This window comes from Vulpes lagopus, chromosome 16, assembly GCF_018345385.1.
Source record: "Vulpes lagopus strain Blue_001 chromosome 16, ASM1834538v1, whole genome shotgun sequence".
Taxonomy (NCBI): Eukaryota; Metazoa; Chordata; class Mammalia; order Carnivora; family Canidae; genus Vulpes; species Vulpes lagopus.
In genome coordinates this window covers 59,444,267-59,466,625 of record NC_054839.1, presented here as the reverse complement: position 1 = coordinate 59,466,625, position 22,359 = coordinate 59,444,267, and the positions used below count along the sequence as shown (strand labels likewise).

Sequence of the window (22,359 nt, the reverse complement as noted above, 5' to 3'; positions counted from 1 at the left end):
TGCCCCAAACAGTCTAACTCTAGAGGGTAAGAGACTCAAAGCAGATAGGTGTTTAAGTATACACTCTGAATGCTATGTGTGTGCTCTCTGACTTCCATTTCTATTTTTTTTCTTTCTGACTTCCATTTCCAAGAACAATATATAAGTTTGGGGGTTTTTTATTCCTTAATATAGATTTCTGGTATATAAAATTAATATTTAATGAGATATTAAGTCTACAGACCACAACAAAGTACCCACCTTCAAAAATACAAATACCCTGTAACAAATCCTCAAGGTATCTTACCCAGAAGGTATTTGTCTCTGTAGTCTTTTATATTTATATCCAGTGGTTATTTTATTACTTGACAAGGGGCAAGTCTTGGCATTCCTTGCTGTCAATTGAAGACATGCACATTTTGTTCTAAAGGGAAAGCAAAAGATGGAGAAGTTAGAATAAAAAAGCACCAACTTAAGAGAGCCTTGATAAAAGCGTAAATGATATAGTAAAGGATGCAACTGTATTTAAGAGTCACTTAGCTCATGGGCAGTTGGGACTTCTTCCCTAACAGCATAGGTCTCTTTACAAGACAAAAACTACCAAAAATTTTTATAAAGTGCCCTATACCTCTATTTGCTCATGAAATACTTAAATGTATGAATTTTAATTTTTTAAAATGAATTCCTTTAATTTCCTATTCAGCAGAAGCTAGTTTGTGAAAATTCTCCTAGGTCCTCTCTACTACAATAAATAAATTTATGTGTGTCACACTTGAAAGGGCATAGGTAGTATTGCAGGCATCTTAAATTCTCTTTCCTTCCAATGACATGAAAACAAATTGGGGAGATGGATACTGGCCATTTGTCTTTCATAATATTGCTAAACAGAAGACATGTAACCATAGATTTTTCTCATCCAAGATGGCAATGTATGAAGACTCTGAACTCACCTCCTCCATGGACACACTATATCTACCTATTTATAGAGCAATGCTTCCTGAAGAACTGAGGGCTGACTGAATAGCTTCTGCACAAAAAAAGAGCAGAGAGACAGAGACACAGTAACAAAGGGAACCACCACCTCCTCTGATGCTTTGAACTGCAGTGGGGAGGGACTGGTGAGCAGTTTTGTCTGCCCTAGGGCACAGAAAAAAAAAAAAGCTATGGGTTAAAATGACAACTAGAATATAAAGGAACTAGCCCTAGAACCCTGCCAACTGACAGGGGAGCTGCTAGAACTCTGAGTCAAAGGGGCTGGTGAGCACCATGGTTGATATTCCTCCTCTACTTTGATACTGCAGCCAGGAAAAGGGTCCAGGTATCCTTGTGGGCCTACTGCTGCCGTGAACCCTAGGCTCCTAACCCACACACCAGCCCTAGATATCCCATCAAAGTGGCCCCAGTGCAGCCAACACTGCACACCTCTGGTCAGCACTCACTACAGTTCCAGTCATCTTGTCAAGGTGACACAGGTGCAAAGTATCCTGGAACACTCCAGGCTCACACCACTCTGGCTCCAGATGATGTTAGCCTATCCTGGGTACACAGCTTCCTAGGACCTCCTGACCCATGCCTTACCTCAGCCCCAGTCCCCAGAGCCCCCTGAGTAAAGAACTATGGGGATCCCTGGACTCACCCACTTAACCTTCAGCTGTACTCCCAGGGTGCCCTCTCCATAAAGAGCCCTGGGAACACCCCAATCCATGCCCACTTCAGCTTCAGCTGTCTGGCCAATGTGCCATCTCAGCTGAGAGCCCTAGGACTGCCCATCCCATACCAATTTCAGCTTCAGGCATCCCACAAACACAGTCCCAGCACAGAGTCCCCTAGGACCTCCAGCCCACAATAGCCACAGCTCTGGGCAGCCAAGTCACCAGGCACACAGTTTCCAAAGACAAAACTATGCATAAGATCATTCCTTCTAGTTTAGAAAAAGTAGCCATTCTGTCTAATTCATAGAAACAAAGAAAGTCGAATAAAATGAGACAGGAATACCCTCCAAACAAAAACTACAAAAAACCTCAGAAAATAAACTAAATGAAATGAAGATAAGCACTATGCCTTACAGAGTTCAAAGTAATGATCGTGAAGATGTTGACCAGATTGCAGAGAAGACTGGAGGGAACTCAGTGAAAACTTCAACAAAGAGATAGAAAATATAAAGAAGAATCAGAGTTGAAGAATTAAACTGAAATGAAAAATACACTAGAGGGGGCAGCCCTGGTGGCTCAGCGGTTTAGTGCCACCTTCAGTCCAGGGCCTGATCCTGGAGATCCAGGATCAAGTCCCATGTCAGGCCTCTGCATGGAGCCTGCTTCTCCCTCTGCCTGTGTCTGTGTCTCTGCCTCTCTCTCTCTCTCTCTTATCATAAATAAATAAAAATCTTAAAAAAAAAAGTTTTTAAAAAATACACTAGAGGGAATCAACAGATTGAGGATGTATGAAAACATATTAGCAATCTAGAGGACAGGGTGTAACAAAGCCCCCAAGCTGAATAATGGGAAGATAACAGAATTTTTTTTTTTTTAAAGATTTTATTTATTTATTCATGATAGTCACAGAGAGAGAGAGAGAGAGGCAGAGACACAGGCAGAGGGAGAAGCAGGCTCCATGCAGGGAGCCCGACGTGGGATTCGACCCTGGGTCTCCAGGATCGTGCCCCGGGCCAAAGGCAGGCGCTAAACCGCTGCACCACCCAGGGATCCCAGATAACAGAATTTTTTTAAGAAGAGGATAGGTTAAGGGATCTCTTGGACGATATCAAGTGAACAAACATTTGCATTATAGGGGTCCTAGAAGTAGAAGACAAAGAGAAAGGGGCAGAAAACTTATTTGAAGAATAACTGAATACTTTCCTAACCTAGGGAGGGAAACAGACATCCAGGTTCAGAAAGCATGTGAGCACAGGAGTGGCGGTGGCATGGGGAGGAGAGATGACTGGGAGAAACAAACTCCCTACTTAGCAGGGAGACTGACAGGTCTCAATTCCAGCACCCTGAGATGGTGACCTGAGCTGAAGGCAGACGATTAACTGATAAACCTCATGGTAACCACAAACCAAAAACCTATAATACAGACACAAAAGATAAAGAAAAAGGAAGCCAAGCCTAACACTAAAGAAAGTAATCAACCTTAAGGAAACAGAACAAGAGAAGGAATGTAAAGAACTACAAAAACATCCAGAACATAATTAACAAAATGGCAAGGAGCTCATATCTATTAATAAGTATGTTAAATGTAAATGGACTAAATGCTTCAATCAAAAGACAGAGTGACTGGGGCACCTGGGTGGCTCAGTCAGTTAAGCATCCAACTCTTGATTTTGGCTCAGGGTTGTGAAATTGAGCCCCATGTCAGGCTCTGTGCTGGGCTTGGAGCCTGCTTAAGATTCTCTTTCTCCCTCCAGTCCTCCCTTCCCCACAACAAAAAACAGAAAACAAAAAAAACCAAGACCCATCTATATGCTGCCTACAGAGACTTGCCACAGACCTAAAGACACATACAGACTGAAAGTGAAGAGATGGAAAAAGATATTCCATGCAAATGGAAGTAATAAAAAAAAAAAAAACCTCTACAATAGTAATGCTTATATCAGACAAAACAGACTTCAAAACCAAGACTGTATTGAGACAAGTAGACTATATAATGATAAAGGGATCAATCCAACAATAGGATATATAGCACTGTAAGTATCTAAGCACCCAACACTGGAGCACCTAAATGTATAACGCAAATTTTAACAGACATAAGGGGAGAAACGGACAGTAATACAATAATAGTGGAGGACTTCAACATCCCACTAATACCAATGGATAGATAGATAACCAAGCAGAAAATCACTAAAACAGTGTCTGTGAACAACACAGACCAGATGGACTTGAGATATATGGAGATATATAGAGAACATTCTAGCCAGAAACAACAGAATACACATTCTTTTAAAATGCACATGGAGGGGATCCCAGGGTGGCTTAGTGGTTTAGTGCCCTGCCTTCAGCCCAGGGCATGATCCTGGAGTCCCGGGATCGAGTCCCGCATCAGGCTCCCTACATGGAGCCTGCTTCTCCCTCTGCCTGTGTGTCTGCCTCTGTGTGTGTGTGTCTCTCACAAGTAAATAAATTTAAAAAAAAAATCTTTAAAATAGATCTTGATCACAGAGTCTTAAGTTCAGACCCCACATTAGGCTCCAGCATGGAGCCTACTTTAAATAAACAAACAAACAAATAAATAAGTATTTCTTAAAACACTAGTAAAAATCAAAAGCAAATGAAACATATAGTATTTCATGTAATGGATCTGCCTCTCTCTGTGTCTCTCATGAATAAAAACAAATAAAAAAATGAATAAATAAATAAATAATGCACATGGAACATTCTACAGGATGGATCACATATCCCAATAAACAAGTCTCAATAAATTTAAGAAAACTGAAATCATATCAAGCATCAGAAAAGATACAACAGAATGAAATTAGAAATCAATTAATTACAAGAAAAAAAGTGGAAAAGCTATAAACATGTGGAGGCTGAACAATATGCTACTAAACAACCAATGGGCCAATGAAGAAATCAAACAGAAAATTAAAAAATAACTCGAAACAAAGGAAACCAGATGGTCTAAAATTTTTGGGATGCAGCAAAAGCGGATCTAAGAGGTAAATGTATTGTGACCTCAAGAAACAAGAAAAATCTCAAACAATATAAGCTTACACCTAAAGGAACTAGAAAAAGACCCAAAACTAGTAGAGGAAAGGAAATAATAAAGATCAAAGCAGAAATAATGTAATAGAGACTAAGAAAAAAATAGGAAATGTCAACGAAACCAAGAATCAGATCTTTGAAAAGAAAAACAGAATTGGTAAACCTTTAGTCAGATTCATCAAGAGAGGATCCAAATAAATAAAATCATAAATGAAGGCGGTAAGTAACCACTGACACCACAGAAATAGAATTACTATGAAAAATTACATGTCAATAAATTAATGAAGAAATGGATAAATTCACAGAAACATATAATCTTCCAAAAATATGTCAAGAAAAAGTAGAAAAACTGAATAAGGTGATTACTAGTAACAAAACTGAATTGGTAATAAACAGAAGACATGAACAGACATTTCTCCAAAAAATAAATACAGATGGCCGACAGATACATGAAAAAATGCTCGTCATCATTTATCAGCAGGGAAACAAAATCAAAACAATAAGATATCACCTCACACCTGTCAGAATGGCTAAAATCAACGACACAAGAAACAACAAGTACTAGTGAAGATGTGGAGAAAAAGGAACCCCCTTGCACTGTTAGTGGGAATGCAAACTGGTGCAGTCAGTGAGGAAAACCATATGGAGTTTCCTCATAAAGTTAAAAATAGAACTAACCCCTCCCCAAAAAAGAACTATTTAGTAATTACCCAGCTGGGTATTTACCAAAATAGTAAAAAAAAAATATCAATTTGAAAGGATATATGCACCCCTATGTTTATTTCAGCATTATATACAATAGACAAATTATTGAAGCAATCCAAGTGTCCAATGATAGATGAATGAATAAAGAAGGTGGCATATATATACAATGGGATATTATTCAGCCATAAGAAAGAATAAAGTCTTGCCATTTTTTTTTTAAGATTCATTTATTTATCTGAGAGAGAGAGAGAGAGAACTCATGGTAGGAGATGGGAAGGGCAGAGGGAGAGGGAGAGAGAGTGTTCCTAAGCGCACACTGCACTGAGCGCAGAACCCAAGGCTGGGCTTGATCTCACAACCCTGAGATCATAACCTGAGCCAAAACTAAGGGTCACTCAACCAACTATACCCACCCAGGTGTTCCCCCCTCTTTTAAAGATTTGTTTACTTAGGAGAAAGAGAGCATGGGGGAGGGGGGGATCTTGCCATTTATAACAACATGGATGGAGTTAAGAGAAATATAATGGTAAGTGAAATAAGTCAGAGAAAAGCAAATACCATACGATTTCAGTCACATGTGGAATTTAAGAAACAAAACAAATGAGCAAAGGAATAAAAAAAAAGACAAATCAATAAAGAGACTTAAATACAGAGAACACACTGATGGTTACTACAGGGGAGATGGGTGGGGGGATGGGTGAAACAGCTGATGGGTATTAATAGTACACTTATCATGATGAGCACTGAGAAATGTGTAGAACTGCTGAATCACTATGTTGTATACCTGAAACTAACACTGTAAACTTTTAATTTGCTGGAATTAAAATAAAAATCTTAATAATAAAAACACAAAACAAAAAAACCCCACCCAAAATCTCTTGCATTTCTATACATTAACAAAGTAATACAGAAATTAACAAAAAACCCACCTATTTACAATTGCACCAAAAGGAATAAAATATCTAGGAATAAACTTAACCAAGAAGATAAAAAACCTTATACTCTGAAAACTATAAAACACTCATGAAAGGGGCACCTGGGTGCCTCAGTCAGTTAAGTGTCCAACTTTTGATCTCAGCTCAGGTCTTGATCTCAGGGCTGTGCATTCAGGCCCCACAGTGGGCTCCATGTTGGGTGTGGGGCCTACTTAAAATGAAAAATAAAAAAGAAAACTGTAGCTGCGGGCATCACAATGCCAGATTTCAGGTTGTACTACAAAGCTGCGGTCATCAAGACAGTGTGGTACTGGCACAAAAACAGACACATAGATCAATGGAACAGAATAGAGAATCCAGAAGTGGACCCTCAACTTTATGGTCAACTAATATTCGATAAAGGAGGAAAGACTATCCACTGGAATAAAGACAGTCCCTTCAATAAATGGTGCTGGGAACATTGGACATCCACATGCAAAAGAATGAACCTAGACCACTCTCTTGCACCAGACACAAAGATAAACTCAAAATGGATGAAAGATCTAAATGTGAGACAAGATTCCATCAAAATCCTAGAGGAGAACACAGGCAACACCCTTTTTGAACTCGGCCACAGTAACTTCTTGCAAGATACATCCATGAAGGCAAAAAAAACAAAAGCAAAAATGAACTATTGGGACTTCATCAAGATAAGAAGCTTTTGCACAGCAAAGGATACAGTCAACAAAACTAAAAGACAACCTACAGAATGGGAGAAGATATTTGCAAATGACGTATCAGATAAAGGGCTAGTTTCCAAGATCTATAAAGAACTTATTAAACTCAACAGCAAAGAAACAAACAATCCAATCATGAAATGGGCAAAAGACATGAAGAGAAATCTCACAGAGGAAGACATAGACATGGCCAACATGCACATGAGAAAATGCTCCGCATCACTTGCCATCAGGGAAATACAAATCAAAACCACAATGAGATCCCACCTCACACCAGTGAGAATGGGGAAAACTAACAAGGCAGGAAACCACACATGTTGGAGAGGATGCGGAGAAAGGGGAACACTCTTACAACTGTTGGCGGGAATGTGAACTGGTGCAGCCACTCTGGAAAACTGTGTGGAGGTTCCTCAAAGAGTTAAAAATAGATCTGCCCTACGACCCAGCAATTGCACTGCTGGGGATTTACCCCAAAGATACAGATGCAATGAAACGCCGGGACACCTGCACCCCGATGCTTCTAGCAGCAATGTCCACAACAGCCAAACTGTGGAAGGAGCCTTGGTGTCCATCGAAAGATGATGGATAAAGATGTGGTTTATGTATACAATGGAATATTACTCAGCCATTAGAAATGACAAATACCCGCCATTTGCTTCGACGGTGGATGGAACTGGAGGGTATTATGCTGAGTGAAATGAGTCAATTGGAGAACAACAAACATTATATGGTCTCATTCATTTGGGGAATATAAATAATAGTGAAAGGGAATAGAAGGGAAGGGAGAAGAAATGGGTAGGAAATATCAGAAAGGGAGACAGAACATAAAGACTCCTCACTCTGGGAAATGAACTAGGGGTGGTGGAAGGGGAGGGGGGCGGGGTGGAGGTGAATGGGTGACAGGCACTGAGGGGGGCACTTGACGAGATGAGCACTGGGTGTTATTCTGTATGTTGGCAAATTGAACACCAATAAAAAATAAATTTATTATTAAAAAAAATGTTGCTTCTAGTTTTCAATATTACAAACAATACTGCAGTGAACAGCTTATTCTTATGTGTATGTGTTAGCACCTCTAGAGTAGGATGTCTCAAATATTTTTGACTATGACCCACAGTGAGAAATACATTTTCTTTATGACCCTATATAGGCATACATATTTCTCTATGTATATGTATAAACTGAAACCCTTATCATGTAGGATATACTTGGGCATTTTTAAAAAAGATTTTATTGCTTTTATTCTTTTAAAATTTGAGAGCGAGTGCGTGCATGAGCAAGAGGGGCAGAGGGAGAGGGAGAGAGAATTTCCAGCAGATCCTGTGCTGAGCGTGAAGCCTAATGCAGGGCTTGATCCATGACCCCAAGATCAAGACCTGAGCTGATACCAAGAATTAGACACTTGACTGTGCCAGCCAGGCACCCCTGAAGATTGTAAGTAATTTCTATACCAAATATGGGGCTCAAACTTAACCCTTAGATTAAGAGTCACATGCTCTACTAAGTGAGCCAGTCAGGTGCCCCGTGGGTATCTTACTCTTTATTTTTAAAATTCTAGTTACAACCACTTTAATGATTTTACATCCCATTAAATCTGTAGCTTGGAAAACCATGCTCTACATATACTTAAAAGCAGGGCACTTGGGTGGCTCAGTAGTTGAGCATCTGCCTTTGGCTCAGGTCGTGATCCCAGGGTCCTGGGATCAAGGCCTGCATCACCCGGGTTCCCTGCAGGGAGCCTGCTTCTCTCTGCCTGTGGTCTCTGCCTGTATCTCTCAGGAATAAATAAATAAATAATCTTTAAATAAATAAATAAAGTTAAAAGTACTATTGCTACAAAGTATGTATGAATGTCCTCAATTGCTATGTAATTGTTTGAATTTGTCAAATGACTGGTCTGGCCTGGTACAGAATTCCAGTTTTACATTTATTTTCCTTTGACATTTTAAGCTAATATGCTTCTTTTGTCTTCTTTATTTCTGATGAGAACTGTGTTGTTAATCTTTTTTCTGATAGTGTTTGAGATTTATTCTCTACCTTAGATACTTTTTAAATTTTTAGCTATTAGCTCTTTGACTATTGCTCTTCTCTCCTCAGATACATTCTGGTGTTTCTCATTTTATCTTCTATAGTTTTTAACCTATAAATTATTTTCTCCATGTGTTTATCTCTTTTCATTCTGGAAGATCTCTTTCATTTTGCCTTGCAATTGACTAATACTGTTTCCAGCTGTATGAACTCTACCATTAAGTTCATCTATTTAATTTTTATTTCAATCACACAGGTTTTATTTCCCATATTTCCAAATGTTTTTTATCATATATATACCCCCTCCCCCCAATATCCTTTTCTTATTTCATGGATGCTAATATCTTAATCTCTCTGAACATTTTAAACATACCTATTTTAAAGTCTCTTTTTGGGGCATCCGGGTGCCTGGGTCAGTTGAGTGTCTGACTCTTGAATTCAGCTTGTGTCAGGCTCCGCACTCAGTTCAGAGTCTGTTTGTCCTTCTTCTGCTCCTCCAGGCCCTCCCCTATGCTCTCTCTTCCTCTCTTCAATCAATCAATCAATCAATCAATCAATCTTTTAAAAAAATAAAGGCTCTTAATCAGATTCTGTATTTATCTATGATTCTTCAGGTGTGAATTCTCCCATTTATTAGGACTCATGCTGTCTTCATGGCTCCTAAACATTTTTGTGTGCTTTGACTGACATACCTTTCTGTGGGGTTTACTCCTGGGTGCTCCTTTATGTCGACTCTTTTCCTCATTGCTCTGGCTGTGACTATGAGTTTCACTGCTCTAAAACAAGTTGTTAATCCCATTCCAGGCTGTGTGAGATAATTAGCCTACTTCTCAGTCCTGTAGAGGTCCTGGTTTCTATTCTCTAGAGAACTCAGTGCCTACTCTCTACTAAGCATGGGACATGTTTAATTCTCATTCCTCTAAGAGTTAAAATCCCTAGCCACAGTGCCTGTATTCATTTCCAGATCCTAGTGGGTTTCAGCTTTTGCTTTTGTGATTTCTAATTTCTGACCAACAGATGAAAATATGTATATTGGTGGTATATATTATATAAAGGTTAGTACCTACAGTGTTAAAGTAAAAATCATATATAGTTGGGGTGCCTGAGTGTTTCAGTGGGCTAAGCATCTGACTCTTGATTTTGGTTCTAACCCTAAGTTTTTGATCTTAGGGTCATGAGATTGAGCCCAGCACTGGGTTCCATGCAGGATGCGGAGGCTGCTTGAGATTCTTTCTCTCTCTCCCTCTCAAAAAAAAAAAAAAAAAAAAAAAAATCATATATAGTCAAGATTCAAAAAAAAAAAAATCTTATAAATTGACCATTAAGCAAACATTTTCCATTTTTTTCTCCAGCACTGACAGACTAGACTTTGCCACATGTAAATTATATATAGACATAATGTTAAAAAAAACAATCCAAACCTTTATTTTTAAAGAGAAAAAAACCTGACACTGTGAGAGATTTCCTCTATGACAGGCCTAAAAGAACTGAGCCAAATTGACATAACAGTAGATTTATCTCCTCTCATACTTCAATGGAGAAGATAGTGAAACTATTTAAATTATTTTTCTTTCTTCTTTCTTTCTTTCTTTCTTTCTTTCTTTCTTTCTCCTTTGCCTAGTACAGGTAGATAAATTTACACTAAATTAAACGTATATAACGCAAATCCACTCTACATATGCCTACCTACAAGTATATATATCTTATATATCCTTAAAATTTTTAAATTCTTAATGTATTAGAACAATTTTTTTAATGGAATGTCAACATTATGAGAATATGAATTATAAGCACCTTTAACTTTATGAAGAAGTAGCAAGGAAAATTTATAGAAGTAAAAAAAACATATAACATAATGGTAAAGAACACGGATTCAAACCCTGACTCTTCAATTTGTCTGCCCTGTGATCTTAAAATTGGCTTCTTGGCTTCCTCATTTCACAACACAGAAGTAGTATTACCGACCTCATGGGGGGGGTTTTGTGAGGATTAAATTTAAAAAGTGTACATAAAGCACATGTTACAATGTCTGGCACTGGTTTTTCTTTTTTAATTTTTATTTATTTATGATAGTCACAGAGAGAGAGAGAGAGAGAGAGGCAGAGACACAGGGCAGAGGGAGAAGCAGGCTCCATGCACCGGGAGCCCGACATGGGATTCGATCCCGGGTCTCCAGGATCGCGCCCTGGGCCAAAGGAAGGCGCCAAACCGCTGGGCCACCCAGGGATCCCAATGTCTGGCACTGTTACATGACACTAGCTGGACTTGTTGCTATTATGATTGTGATACTAGATTAAAGGAAATACATCTTCAGAAGAAGTAATTTTCAAATCATTATAATATTTGGGAAAGATTTTCCTTTCTATTGCTAGTGAGAGAGTATATCTTTCCATTGTTGATTTTTGGTGAACAGAGTTTAGACAGACAAATTGATACAAATTGATACCAGACAATTGATCCTGGATCTGATACATAGCAGACAATTGATACATAGTAGAATGTTACTTCTACTTCCTGACAAGAACCCTTATGTTCAGAAGATTTTTTTTAAATGCCATATTTTCTACTCACATGTCTATGCAGCCCTCAGAACAGTCACACGAATCAGTAAACATGTTGGAAAAGCTGGTTAGATAATATGCACGTGGCCACATAGTCCTTCTGTACTTAAAATGTGGAAGCTTTCTATTGTCAATTTCATTACAGAAAGAAATGGGTACCGATTCCACTCCATTGCTTATATCCACATCAGAAACAATTTCTTCTTGTTTTGGGTAATTCCGAGTCAACTGAACATAGGTATTGAAAGAAAAATTATCTGTAAATAAATAGTTACACTCCGTCTCAAGCAGGTAACGAAAAACTTCTTCCACGTTTCGTAGACTTCTTCCACAAGGGGTTTTATAACTCACATGGAGTGCTGAAGAATGAGAGTTTGTCTTTGCATGTCGTCTTTGGAAGTTGCATTTGATTGGTAGCTGCAGAGGGTTTTCTCCCTTGAAGGTCAGTGGTGTTTTCATCAGACAAGTTCGAGAGCAGTCATGACTTCGGTAAGGTAGTTTAAAAAATGATTTCTTTTCTCTAATGTAGGCAACTTTATTTTCCAAAGGAGGAATTTCCTTATTTTTTGCAGATCTGCTTAAAATTAAGAATTCATTAGTATCTCAACATATACAATTCCCCATTTTTAAAAACACTGCACACTAATGTGTAAATTAGTTCCCATCAATTTCTTTCTAGACATCACTAAAATAAGCCAGACTTTGAAATAAGCATTTTACTTATTATATTCTATAACCATATAAAAGTCATACTTTAAAGGATTTTTTTTCCCCTCTGGACACCAAAAACATGGTGTTTTTCTCCTAGTTCCACATCTTCAACTGAGTGCCCAATAATTCAGTTCAATTCTGACACTACCTACCTGGAGTTAGCATCAGATACGAGAAATTAAAAGGTCTCATCCCACAAGACTGTCCCCACTTCACGTGTCAAACACAAGTTCCAAGCCACCCAAACTTCTGACCAACCTAGGGGTTTCCACATGCCCTCCTTGGGCTTGCGAATTTGCTAGAAAGACTCACTTTAATCACTACTACAGTAATATTACTAATTATCACTTTAATCACTATTACCAGTTTAAATAAAAGATACAACTCAGAGATGGCCAAACATAGAGCTAGGTAAGTGCGAAAGGGCACGGAGTTGGCCTGCCACCCTCCCAGCACCTCAAAACCTTCACCAACCAGGAAGCGGAAAGAACCCTGTCCACTTAGAGGTTTTTATGGAGACTTCACTATGTAAACATAATTGATTAAATCATTTGCCATTGGAGATGATCTCAATTTTCAGCCCTTCTCCCCTCCCTTCAAGCTTCTAATGGAGGTTTAATCTTTGGCGACCAGCCTCCACCCTGAAACTAACCGGCAGTCCTTCACCCAAGTCATTTCATTAGCAGGTTGAAGACACACATTATTCAGGAAACTCCACAGATTTTAGAAGCTAAATGAAGGACCAGGACAAAGACCAAGTATTCCTCCTATTGTACCACAACCTAATTTCAGAATATCCCAGAAAGTTGTGATTATACCTTTAACTCTGTGCTACAGCACCTACCAAATTTAGAGTTGATTTAGAGCATGCACTTTGAGGAATGTTACTTCTTCAGGCATGTTTGGTTCAAAATTTTTGCTTGTAAGAAACAGGAAAGACTACTGAAAAAAAAAAAAAACTAATTCATCAAGAATCCTTCAATAATTATACTAACTGGACTTTTTCTGTAATATGTATTCCACGTGGCACGTTGACATATATGAAAACAATGAGCTGACAGGAGAAAATGGAGAGGTTACTGATTTTAAGGGAAAAAAAACCCATGAACTAACTCTGTTTCTGTGTGTGTCTCTCATGAATAAATAAAATCTTTAAAAAAAAAAAAAAAAAGGGCAGCCCCAGTGGCACAGTGATTTGGCGCTGCCGGCCCAGGGTGTGATCCTAGAAACCCGGGATCAAGTCCCATGTCGGGCTCCCTGCATGGAGCCTGCTTCTCCCCCTGCCTGTGTCTCTGCCCTCCTCTCTCTCTGTGTCTCTCATGAATAAGGATATAAAATCTTAAAAAAAAAAAAAAAAATCCATGAAAAGATTCCATGTGTATAGATAGAACTTGGGTTTTAATCTTTCACAAAGTACCTAGGCTTTGTTTTACCTAATATTTTCTATCTATCTAGGTACCTGTTATTTATTTTATATAAGTTATATAGGTATTCTGGGGATATTTTTATGCTCACTATATAAAGCAGCACTATATTGATAGAAATAGTCCGTATCTGTCCTGTTCAATTTGGTAGCTCCACCGGCCACATGCGGCTACTGAGCACTTTTAAACATATAGTAGAACACCCAGTGCTCATCCCATCAAGTGCCCTCCTCAGTGCCCATCACTCAGTTACCCCATCCCCCTGCCCACCTCCCCTTCTGCCTCCTTTTGTTTCCTAGAATTGGGAGTCTCTCATAATTTGTCTCCCTCTCTAATTTTTCCCACTCAGTTCCCCTCCTTTCCCTTATAATCCCTTTCACTATTTCTTATATCCCACATATGAGTGAAACCATATGATGTTTGTCCTTCTCCAACTGATTTATTTCATTCAGGATAATACCCTCCAGTTCCATCCACACTGAAAAAAAACCCTGAATTTTAAACTAAATTTAATTTTGATCGATTCAAGTTTAATTTTAATTCAAATAATTCAAACGTAAATAGTCACATGTAGCACGTGGATGCTATACTGAATGCACAGATATGAGGTTCCCCATTCCTTTTCCAGCTATAAAGCACTCCTCTGCATAAATTCCACATTTTAGGGCAGCCCAGGTAGCGCAGCGGTTTAGCGCCACCTTCAGTCCAGGGCATGATCCTGGAGACCCGGGATTGAGTCCTGCGTCGGGCTCCCTGCATTCCTGCTTCTCCCTCTGTGTCTCTGCCTCTCTGTGTGTGTGTGTGTCTCTCATGAATAAACAAAATCTTAAAAAAAAAAAAAAATCCACATTTTACTAGTCTTCTACTCTTTCCAATCTTTTGCTATCACAATCATGATGTAACAAATAACTTTGTGCATAACAATTTCATACATTTAGTGTTTCACTTCGGAATAGGTTTCCAGAAGTGGGAGTCCTAGTTCACAGGTAAATGAATCAGTAATTCTGTTAAGACTGCCAAACTCTTCTCCATGGGGGTCAGTCCTTCCAGCAATTTATGAGAGTGCTTGCTTTTGCAGAGCCTCATCAATGGCTCTTGATGCTTTGTAATTTCTGACAATGTAACAGATTAAAGGATGTACTATAATTTATTTATAAATCTATTAACATTGAAAACATTTGTTTCCAATTTTCCAGTAGGTTACTGCTTTGATGAACATCCTCATACATAAATCCTTGACCAAATTCCTGATTACCTTAGGATACATGCCTTTAAGACAAATTACTAGGTAACAAGAATACACACTTCAAAATAATCTTAATAAAACTTGCATACTTAACACATAATTGTGTTTTTTTTTTTCATTAAAAAATCTGCTATATTGGAACCCCCACATACTTTTAAGGACCGTAGCACTCTTAGCACATGATGACTCCATCCAAACCTATGCACTAAGACAACCAAACTCTGGCAAGGCTTTTAGCAGCCTATGGCCATGTCTCTGGAAGGATCCAAGTCCCAGTAAAGTGCCTGCCTGCAAAAGCCGAAGGCAGTCGGCAAGTTTAAGGTTACCCCTAGCCAACACCCAAAGAGGAGCCCCTCACCTTCCTTTCTTAGAGCATTTACTAAAAAGGGCTTACAATTGTGAATCTTGTCCTCCATTCCTCAAAGATGTGTATTTAATTCCTACAACCCTCAGGAGCACCTTTCTCTAGGTCCTGAAGGCCCTTCCCTTGAAAGTTAATCATCAGGAAACATAGGGCCTCTGTCTTACCGTCTCTGTTGGAGGATAGATTCTAACTTTGACAATTTCTGGCTAGCCCCCACAGCTGATCTCAGAGGCATTCACATGGACTCTGTAATTTTTCACTTGGGTTCCCCTCTTCCTCTATCTCTTTTCCCTCATTCACCTTTAAAATATCAGTTACTCCAGCACAAATTGTTTTTTATTTTTTTATTTTTTTTTTATTCATGACAGTCACACAGAGAGAGAGAGAGAGAGAGAGAGGGGCAGAGACACAGGCAGAAGGAGAAGCAGGCTCCATGCACCAGGAGCCCGACGTGGGATTTGATCCCGGGTCTCCAAGATCGCGCCCTGGTCCAAAGGCAGGCGCTAAACCACTGCGCCACCCAGGGATCCCACTCCAGCACAAATTGGAATGGAGCTCAGCTTTTCCTCCTCCTGTCAGTAGTTACTGAATAAAATCAGTTTTCATCACTTAATGTCTGGTGTAATCTTTGACACTTGTTACCAATCAATTTAGGCGAGGGGGAAGGGTGTTCTATATCTTCCTTTCACTTAATAGTTTTGTTATTCATTCATGATCATTGTCTAGGCCAGTGCTACTCAAGGTGTTGTGGCTGTCAGCCCCCAGTGGTTTTTTACCAATTCATAATAAGTACAAAAATATAAAGATGCAGAAGTTTATAAACTTTTACATCAGTTTAATATTGCTGCAACATCTCACTGGATTTTATAAGTGTATTCCTCCTCAATAAATTTGAAATTTAAAACAAAACACAACACCTGTTCTTAACCACCATTAGTTTGACAGCACTGGCCTAAGGCCACGGTTTCTTTGGGAATGGGGGAAGTTGTAAAAATAACAATCTTCCAATTCTACCATTTCTACTGCATTTTCTGGCTGGAATTCTTTGATAAAGAAGAAATTTTCCTCATCAACTCTTGGGTTATCTAAAATACAGTTAATATAGGAAAGAGAAGATAAATACTTGATTCTTTCTCTTTATTTACTAGAATTCAGAATGGTGAGTTGTATCCCAACAACTACCACAGTCACTGATTCTTAAAATGTTATCGTGAACCCATGGATTTTTATGTATTTAATGGATTTAATCAATTACAGTGATTATTCCTTTAGATGTTCAAATTGTGCCATTTTTGGCCAGTGGGAACTTCTTCAAGTTTGCTCCTATATTTAACACATTTGGCAGTCTATTTTGATAGACTTTCTTGCTTTTTGTCTTGAGAAGTCACAGATCTAGAATCAGCCATTCCTCTAAAGGTCTATGGTTCATTCTGCTTAATGAGAATTAACTTTTAGAGATCATAATCATGATGCTAGGAGGTACACACATTATTAACCAATATGGACTACCAAATTGCTTTCCAAAAAGGCTAGACTAATTTACACTGTATGAATGTTGATATAATTATCAATTAAAAATTTTTTAACCAATTTGATAAATGAAAACCAGTACTTTATTATCTCCTTAATGTTTTTCTCTAAGAGAGAGTTTGAACATAATTTCATGTTTATTGGTCTTTTTTTTTCCTTTGGTTACCTATCTGTTCATATGTTTTGTTCAACTTCCTATTTGTTCGTTCATTCATTCATATTTCTTGAGTTCCTGCTATATACCAGGTGCTATGAAAACAATGAGAGCTCCTTGATCTCAAGGAGCTTAGGTTCTAGACAGACAATTAAGTATCTACAATAAAATGTAAGTAATGCTATGAATAAAGCCATGATGCATAGTGTCATGGAAAAACATCTAATCTTTAATATTTTTATTAGGGCTCTAAATTTGTAATTAATTGTTTCATGAGTTGGGAGTGCAATTTCATCTGGAATTTATTCAGATGTACCATGAAGATTCTAAACTCAAATTTTCCAAATGATATCCAGTTCTTCCAGAGTCAATTACTGAATAAGTCTTTTAACTGTGTAACTTTTGACTTGCTAGCTTAATCATGTTCTTGCAAATACATAAAATGTTCTATTATTTTCTAGCCTTATTCTGCAACTGTTACCAGTTGATGTAAACGAACACCAATGTGGTTTTTTCCCACAGGTTGATGGAATATATTGAGATTTATCAGGGCAAGTCCTCTGTCACTATTTTTCCTTTTGAACATGTTCTGTTTTCTTTGCCTTTTGAAATTAAATTTATAGTATTTGCCAACTTAAAAAATCCAAGTGCCTGGATCTCATATTAAATTAATTAAATCTACACATTTATTTGTAAAGAATTACATTTTTATAATATATAGCTTTCCCATCGAGGAACACAGTACGTTTATCCATTTATTAAAAGATTTAAGTTTAATTATCTTCATGTATACATTTCTTGTGATTAGTCCCATTTATTTACTTTTTGGTACTGTGAATGGGGACTTTATTCTGTATTTTCTAATGGTATAGATTTCCACATTTTTATTTTATGTGACTATTATTTAACCCTCTTTTTAACTTATTAATTTTACACATGGCTCTTAATTTACACATTTTCTAGGTAGATAAGATCATCTACAACTAATTTTACAGTGTACATTTCAATAAGCATATTTTCTTTGATATTCAACTATACTATCTAGAATTTCTAGGAAAATATTGAATAATTATGATAGCAGGCATTTCTGATTAATCTTAAAGAAAATACATCTAGAGTTTCATCAATACATAAGATATAAAAAATACATAAGATATAGATGTTAGAGAAATATATCCTCTATCACATTAAAGACAATTCTTCTATTTGTAATTGTTGGTATTGAGTTTTTAAGGTCTTTTGGAACCTGTTAAGTTTTTCTTCCTATGCTCTACTTTGGTAAAATAATGAATTTTCTAATACTAAATCATTCTTGCTTGACTAGTATAAATTCCACTTGGTCATCTCACTCTTTTAATATGTCTCTGGATTAAAAATGCTAAAATCTTAAGATCCACATATCCCTAATAGTGGCATTTAAACTTTTAGGGCCATGAATCCTTTTTTCCATCTCATGAAAACTATGAACTCTCTCCCTAGAAATAACCATTAACACAAAATTTTGCATACCATCAAGGGACTCCAAGGCCCCGAGTTTAAGGACTCCTATTTATTATAGTTAACTTCATATTTAGATAGTTTCCATGCCACTGACATATCTTAAATACTATGTCCTCCCCAATCCTAATTTCTACATTCGGATTCATCTTTTGGTCAACAAGAGGATATATGAGAAAATTTTCCAGAAGGCATATGGTTGGCATGTTTTCTGAGCATCTGCAGGGATTAAGTCTGGTGCTAACCTGATTATTTTGTTTTTGGCTTTTGTCTCAATACTTCCAACATACTTATATTTTAATAAATACTAAAACTTCTAAATAAAAATTAAAAAAAAATTTTAAGGGATCCCTGGGTGGCGCAGCGGTTTAGCGCCTGCCTTTGGCCCAGGGTGCGATCCTGGAGACCCGGGATCGAATCCCACGTCGGGGTCCCGGTGCATGGAGCCTGCTTCTCCCTCTGCCTATGCCTCTGCCTCTCTCTCTCTCTCTCTCTGTGACTATCATAAATAAATAAAAATTAAAAAAAAAATACTAAACTTCTTTTTTAATGAGTATCTATCTTGGTAAAGTCTTTTACACCTCAAGACTTGATATTTTTTCTTTCTTTTTAAAGATTTTATTTATTTATTCATGAGAGACACGGAGAGAGAGGCAGAGACCCAGGAAGGGGGAGGAGAAGCAGGCTCCATGCAGAGAGAGCCTGATGTGGGACTCAATCCTGGGATTCCTGGGACTCCGGGATCACGCCCTTAGCCAAAGGCAGATGCTCAACTGCTGAGCCACCCAGGAGTCCTAAGACTAGATATTTTCTTATACTCAGAAGTTATCTCCTTTGTTGTTTTTGTTTTGCTTATTCTAGTTTCTGTTTTAGTTCACAAAAAAATATGGCAGATTTTTCCAGAAGCAATGCTTTTGTAATGTAGATTGACATTAACTATCTTTTAGTATACTGAAAATATCTACATTTCGTATTTTTATAATTACCAAATTTATAAATGGAAAAGGCATGCATTTTTATTTTCAGAGTTGTCAGAGAAATTCTGAGTTCTAGTTTACGTGGGATTTTCTTCGCCATGAGCAGCAGCACATTGACCCTAATCCTACCACTTTGGCTTGAAATGCATACATTTTCTAAAGACCACTGCAACATAGGGATAATCCTGAAAGCGTTTCTATAGCATTAACTGGAGTTACTGGTTTTCTGTTAGTAGTTTCTTTTTTAGGACAGTAACTATTCATCATTCTCTTTGTTTTCTCATCCATTTGACCTTTTCTCTTACATTCTGTATAATCTTACACGTTCCAGATCACATCTCTGATCTCCTTAATAAGAGACTTTTATAATGAATACTTTCTTAAAAGAAAGACTAGCATAAAACTGGTCACACTATTTATAAATAGGAAATATCTGAAACCAATCTAATTACCCATCCTTGAAGGAATAAATAAAATTTAGTATTTCACATTATGAAAAAACAAGAGTTAAAAAGGAATGAATCAGATCTATACACAGCAATACGACTAGCTCTCAATGCTGAGAAAAACAAGATGATACATGTATGAGTATTTCCATGATATTTTAAAACTACAATAGTACTATATATTGTTTGTGGCTATATAAATATAAAAAAATTAACTAGAGAAATAACTGATGATAGTGATGCTCCTGGGAAGGTAGAAAGGGGAATAAAACTTGTCACTGCAAGAAGTTAGGTAAGGTTCAAAGAGGCCCCACCCTCATATATACATACCTATACCTATACGTTTATTTAAGGAAACTGAAAGCAAATACAATGAAATGTTAATAGCTGTTAATTCTAGATTGTGCTTGGGTTTTGCTGTATTCCTTTATGTTGTTAATCTTTTAAACTTCTTGAAAAGATAGTAAAAAAATACCGGATGAGAATGTAGCTAGAATAAGGCAAATCCAACGAGGAGGAAAAGAACGGAAGAATCTTGAGGAAACAACTAATTTCAATCTGTTTTAGTATTTTTGAATAATGCTGGGGGCATATTCTATAGCAAGAAATAAATTCTATGATACACCTTTTGCTTTACTCTTCTGTTTAACTTGTATCTTCTTTAGCCTAGTCTACACCTTAGTTTTGCTTTTATTCATTTATTTATTTTGGTATCCAGTATTTTCTTGGTTTTTAAAGCATGTGCCTGGAATTGCTTCTCTCTTATTAAGTGCCACCTTCCTTCCTATCACTCTTTCTTACAAAGCATAGTACACTCCAAACTCTGAGCACTTCTATTTGTCTACCTGAGAACCTTCATTCCTCTTATTTCATTCAGTGTTCACTGTAATAAATTCTCTTAGCCTCTCATGGCTTTCTTCTTTACAGGTTATAACCTATACTGGGTAACGGACAGAGATTACCCACTCTCAAGTGATTTTGTTTATACGCCTACAGAGTTGTATAACCAGTAAACCAAATATTTCATTTTCCTTTTCAACTTGCCTTAACCAAATAAATTATGTTTCAGATTCTCTTCTGTGGCATCCTTTTCTCCAAATCTTTTTATTTGATTTCCTCTATTTCAACTATGATCTTCTTTTGTTCCTGTTTTGCTTCTTTGGGGAAAGGGAGATATGGAATACTAACTTGATGACTCAAAAGGTTCTTCTCTGAATATGAAATTGATTAATTCAGGGTATATGTGAGAGAGAAAGTCTCTGGGTTACCCTGAGTTCTTAAATAATAACTAATGTTTGTACCGTAGTTTATAGTTTACAATATACTTTTACATAATCTCATGTGGCAATAAGTACAGTTCCAAGTTAGTCATTATTGGAACAATACACAATTAGACCTACTTAGGACTAATATTCATAATAGTAAACATGCTAGTAAAACTGATAATTTGGAATTTAAGATTTCAAAAACATTAGCCAACCTGGCTTAAAAGTTCTCTCCTGGTGATTAATAAATACTAAGAGGTAGAAGGCTTGAGTTATTAGGCAATTAACAAAGGGAGAAAGTACCGTTTATACTGAAGCAGAACTAGGAAACAAGAAGCAGAAAAACATGAAAATGAAACACTGATGAGAACCTCGGAAATTATTCTTTTCTTATCTGTGCCTCATTTCATATAATAAGTGAAAGCAAACCAATTTACTACAAAGCTCCAGAAGTAAAGTAACCAGCTCAATTCCATTTTATGGGGACAAAGGTTAACTTTCTTATACATATAAAGATACATTACTAGAAAAAAACAAAAACAAAAATTAAAAGACCCAATCCTATACTGTTGTGAACCTAGTTATAGACCGCCTCGCCCCCTCCCCCCAAACAGGAAAACACTGGAGGTAAACAAAGGATAAGTAGGTAAGTATGGTATTGTCTGCGCCTGTTTGCCTGTTTGCTAGGTTCCGTATAAGGAATGCTCAGTTTGGATGTGGATTGAGAACTGTTTTGTTATTAGACACCTTAAGCTACAAGGCCCCAGGGACTTGTCAACAAAATCCCTAGCTTTTGGCAAGCCTGAGGTAAAAAGTCATTCTATCCTTGATGGCCACTGAAGGAGCATATTTTTTTTTAAAAAAAAAAACCTATGTAAACTACATTTATCTTAAAGACTGTAAGATACATTTGTTTTCTGCTCAGTCCTTTCTTTGGACATCCTCTTCTAAAAGGTGGCCCTTTTAATTTCACTGTACTCAAAGCTATTGGGTCATGTATTCACATTGGGCTATTCATCGTCTCAAGAATTTTTTATCAATACGTAAAAAAATATACCATGACCTGACACTAGCACTAGCAGGTCATACATACAGTGCTTAGCTGGGACAGCTATGTGGGA

The 22,359-nt window shown here is 37.4% G+C and overlaps 1 protein-coding gene across 1 annotated transcript in view; it reads right to left on the bottom strand.

Annotated features, from left to right (window-relative positions):
- The window catches only part of LOC121476930 (histone-lysine N-methyltransferase SETDB2), an 85,193-nt gene that overhangs the window by 41,486 nt on the left and 21,348 nt on the right, over positions 1 to 22,359 (bottom strand). The window contains exons 7-8 of the mRNA XM_041731071.1: positions 11,635 to 12,198; positions 287 to 403 (exon numbers count right to left, since the gene is read on the bottom strand). Coding sequence (XP_041587005.1) covers positions 287 to 403; positions 11,635 to 12,198 — 681 coding nt within the window. The remainder of the gene's footprint in view (positions 1 to 286; positions 404 to 11,634; positions 12,199 to 22,359) is intronic.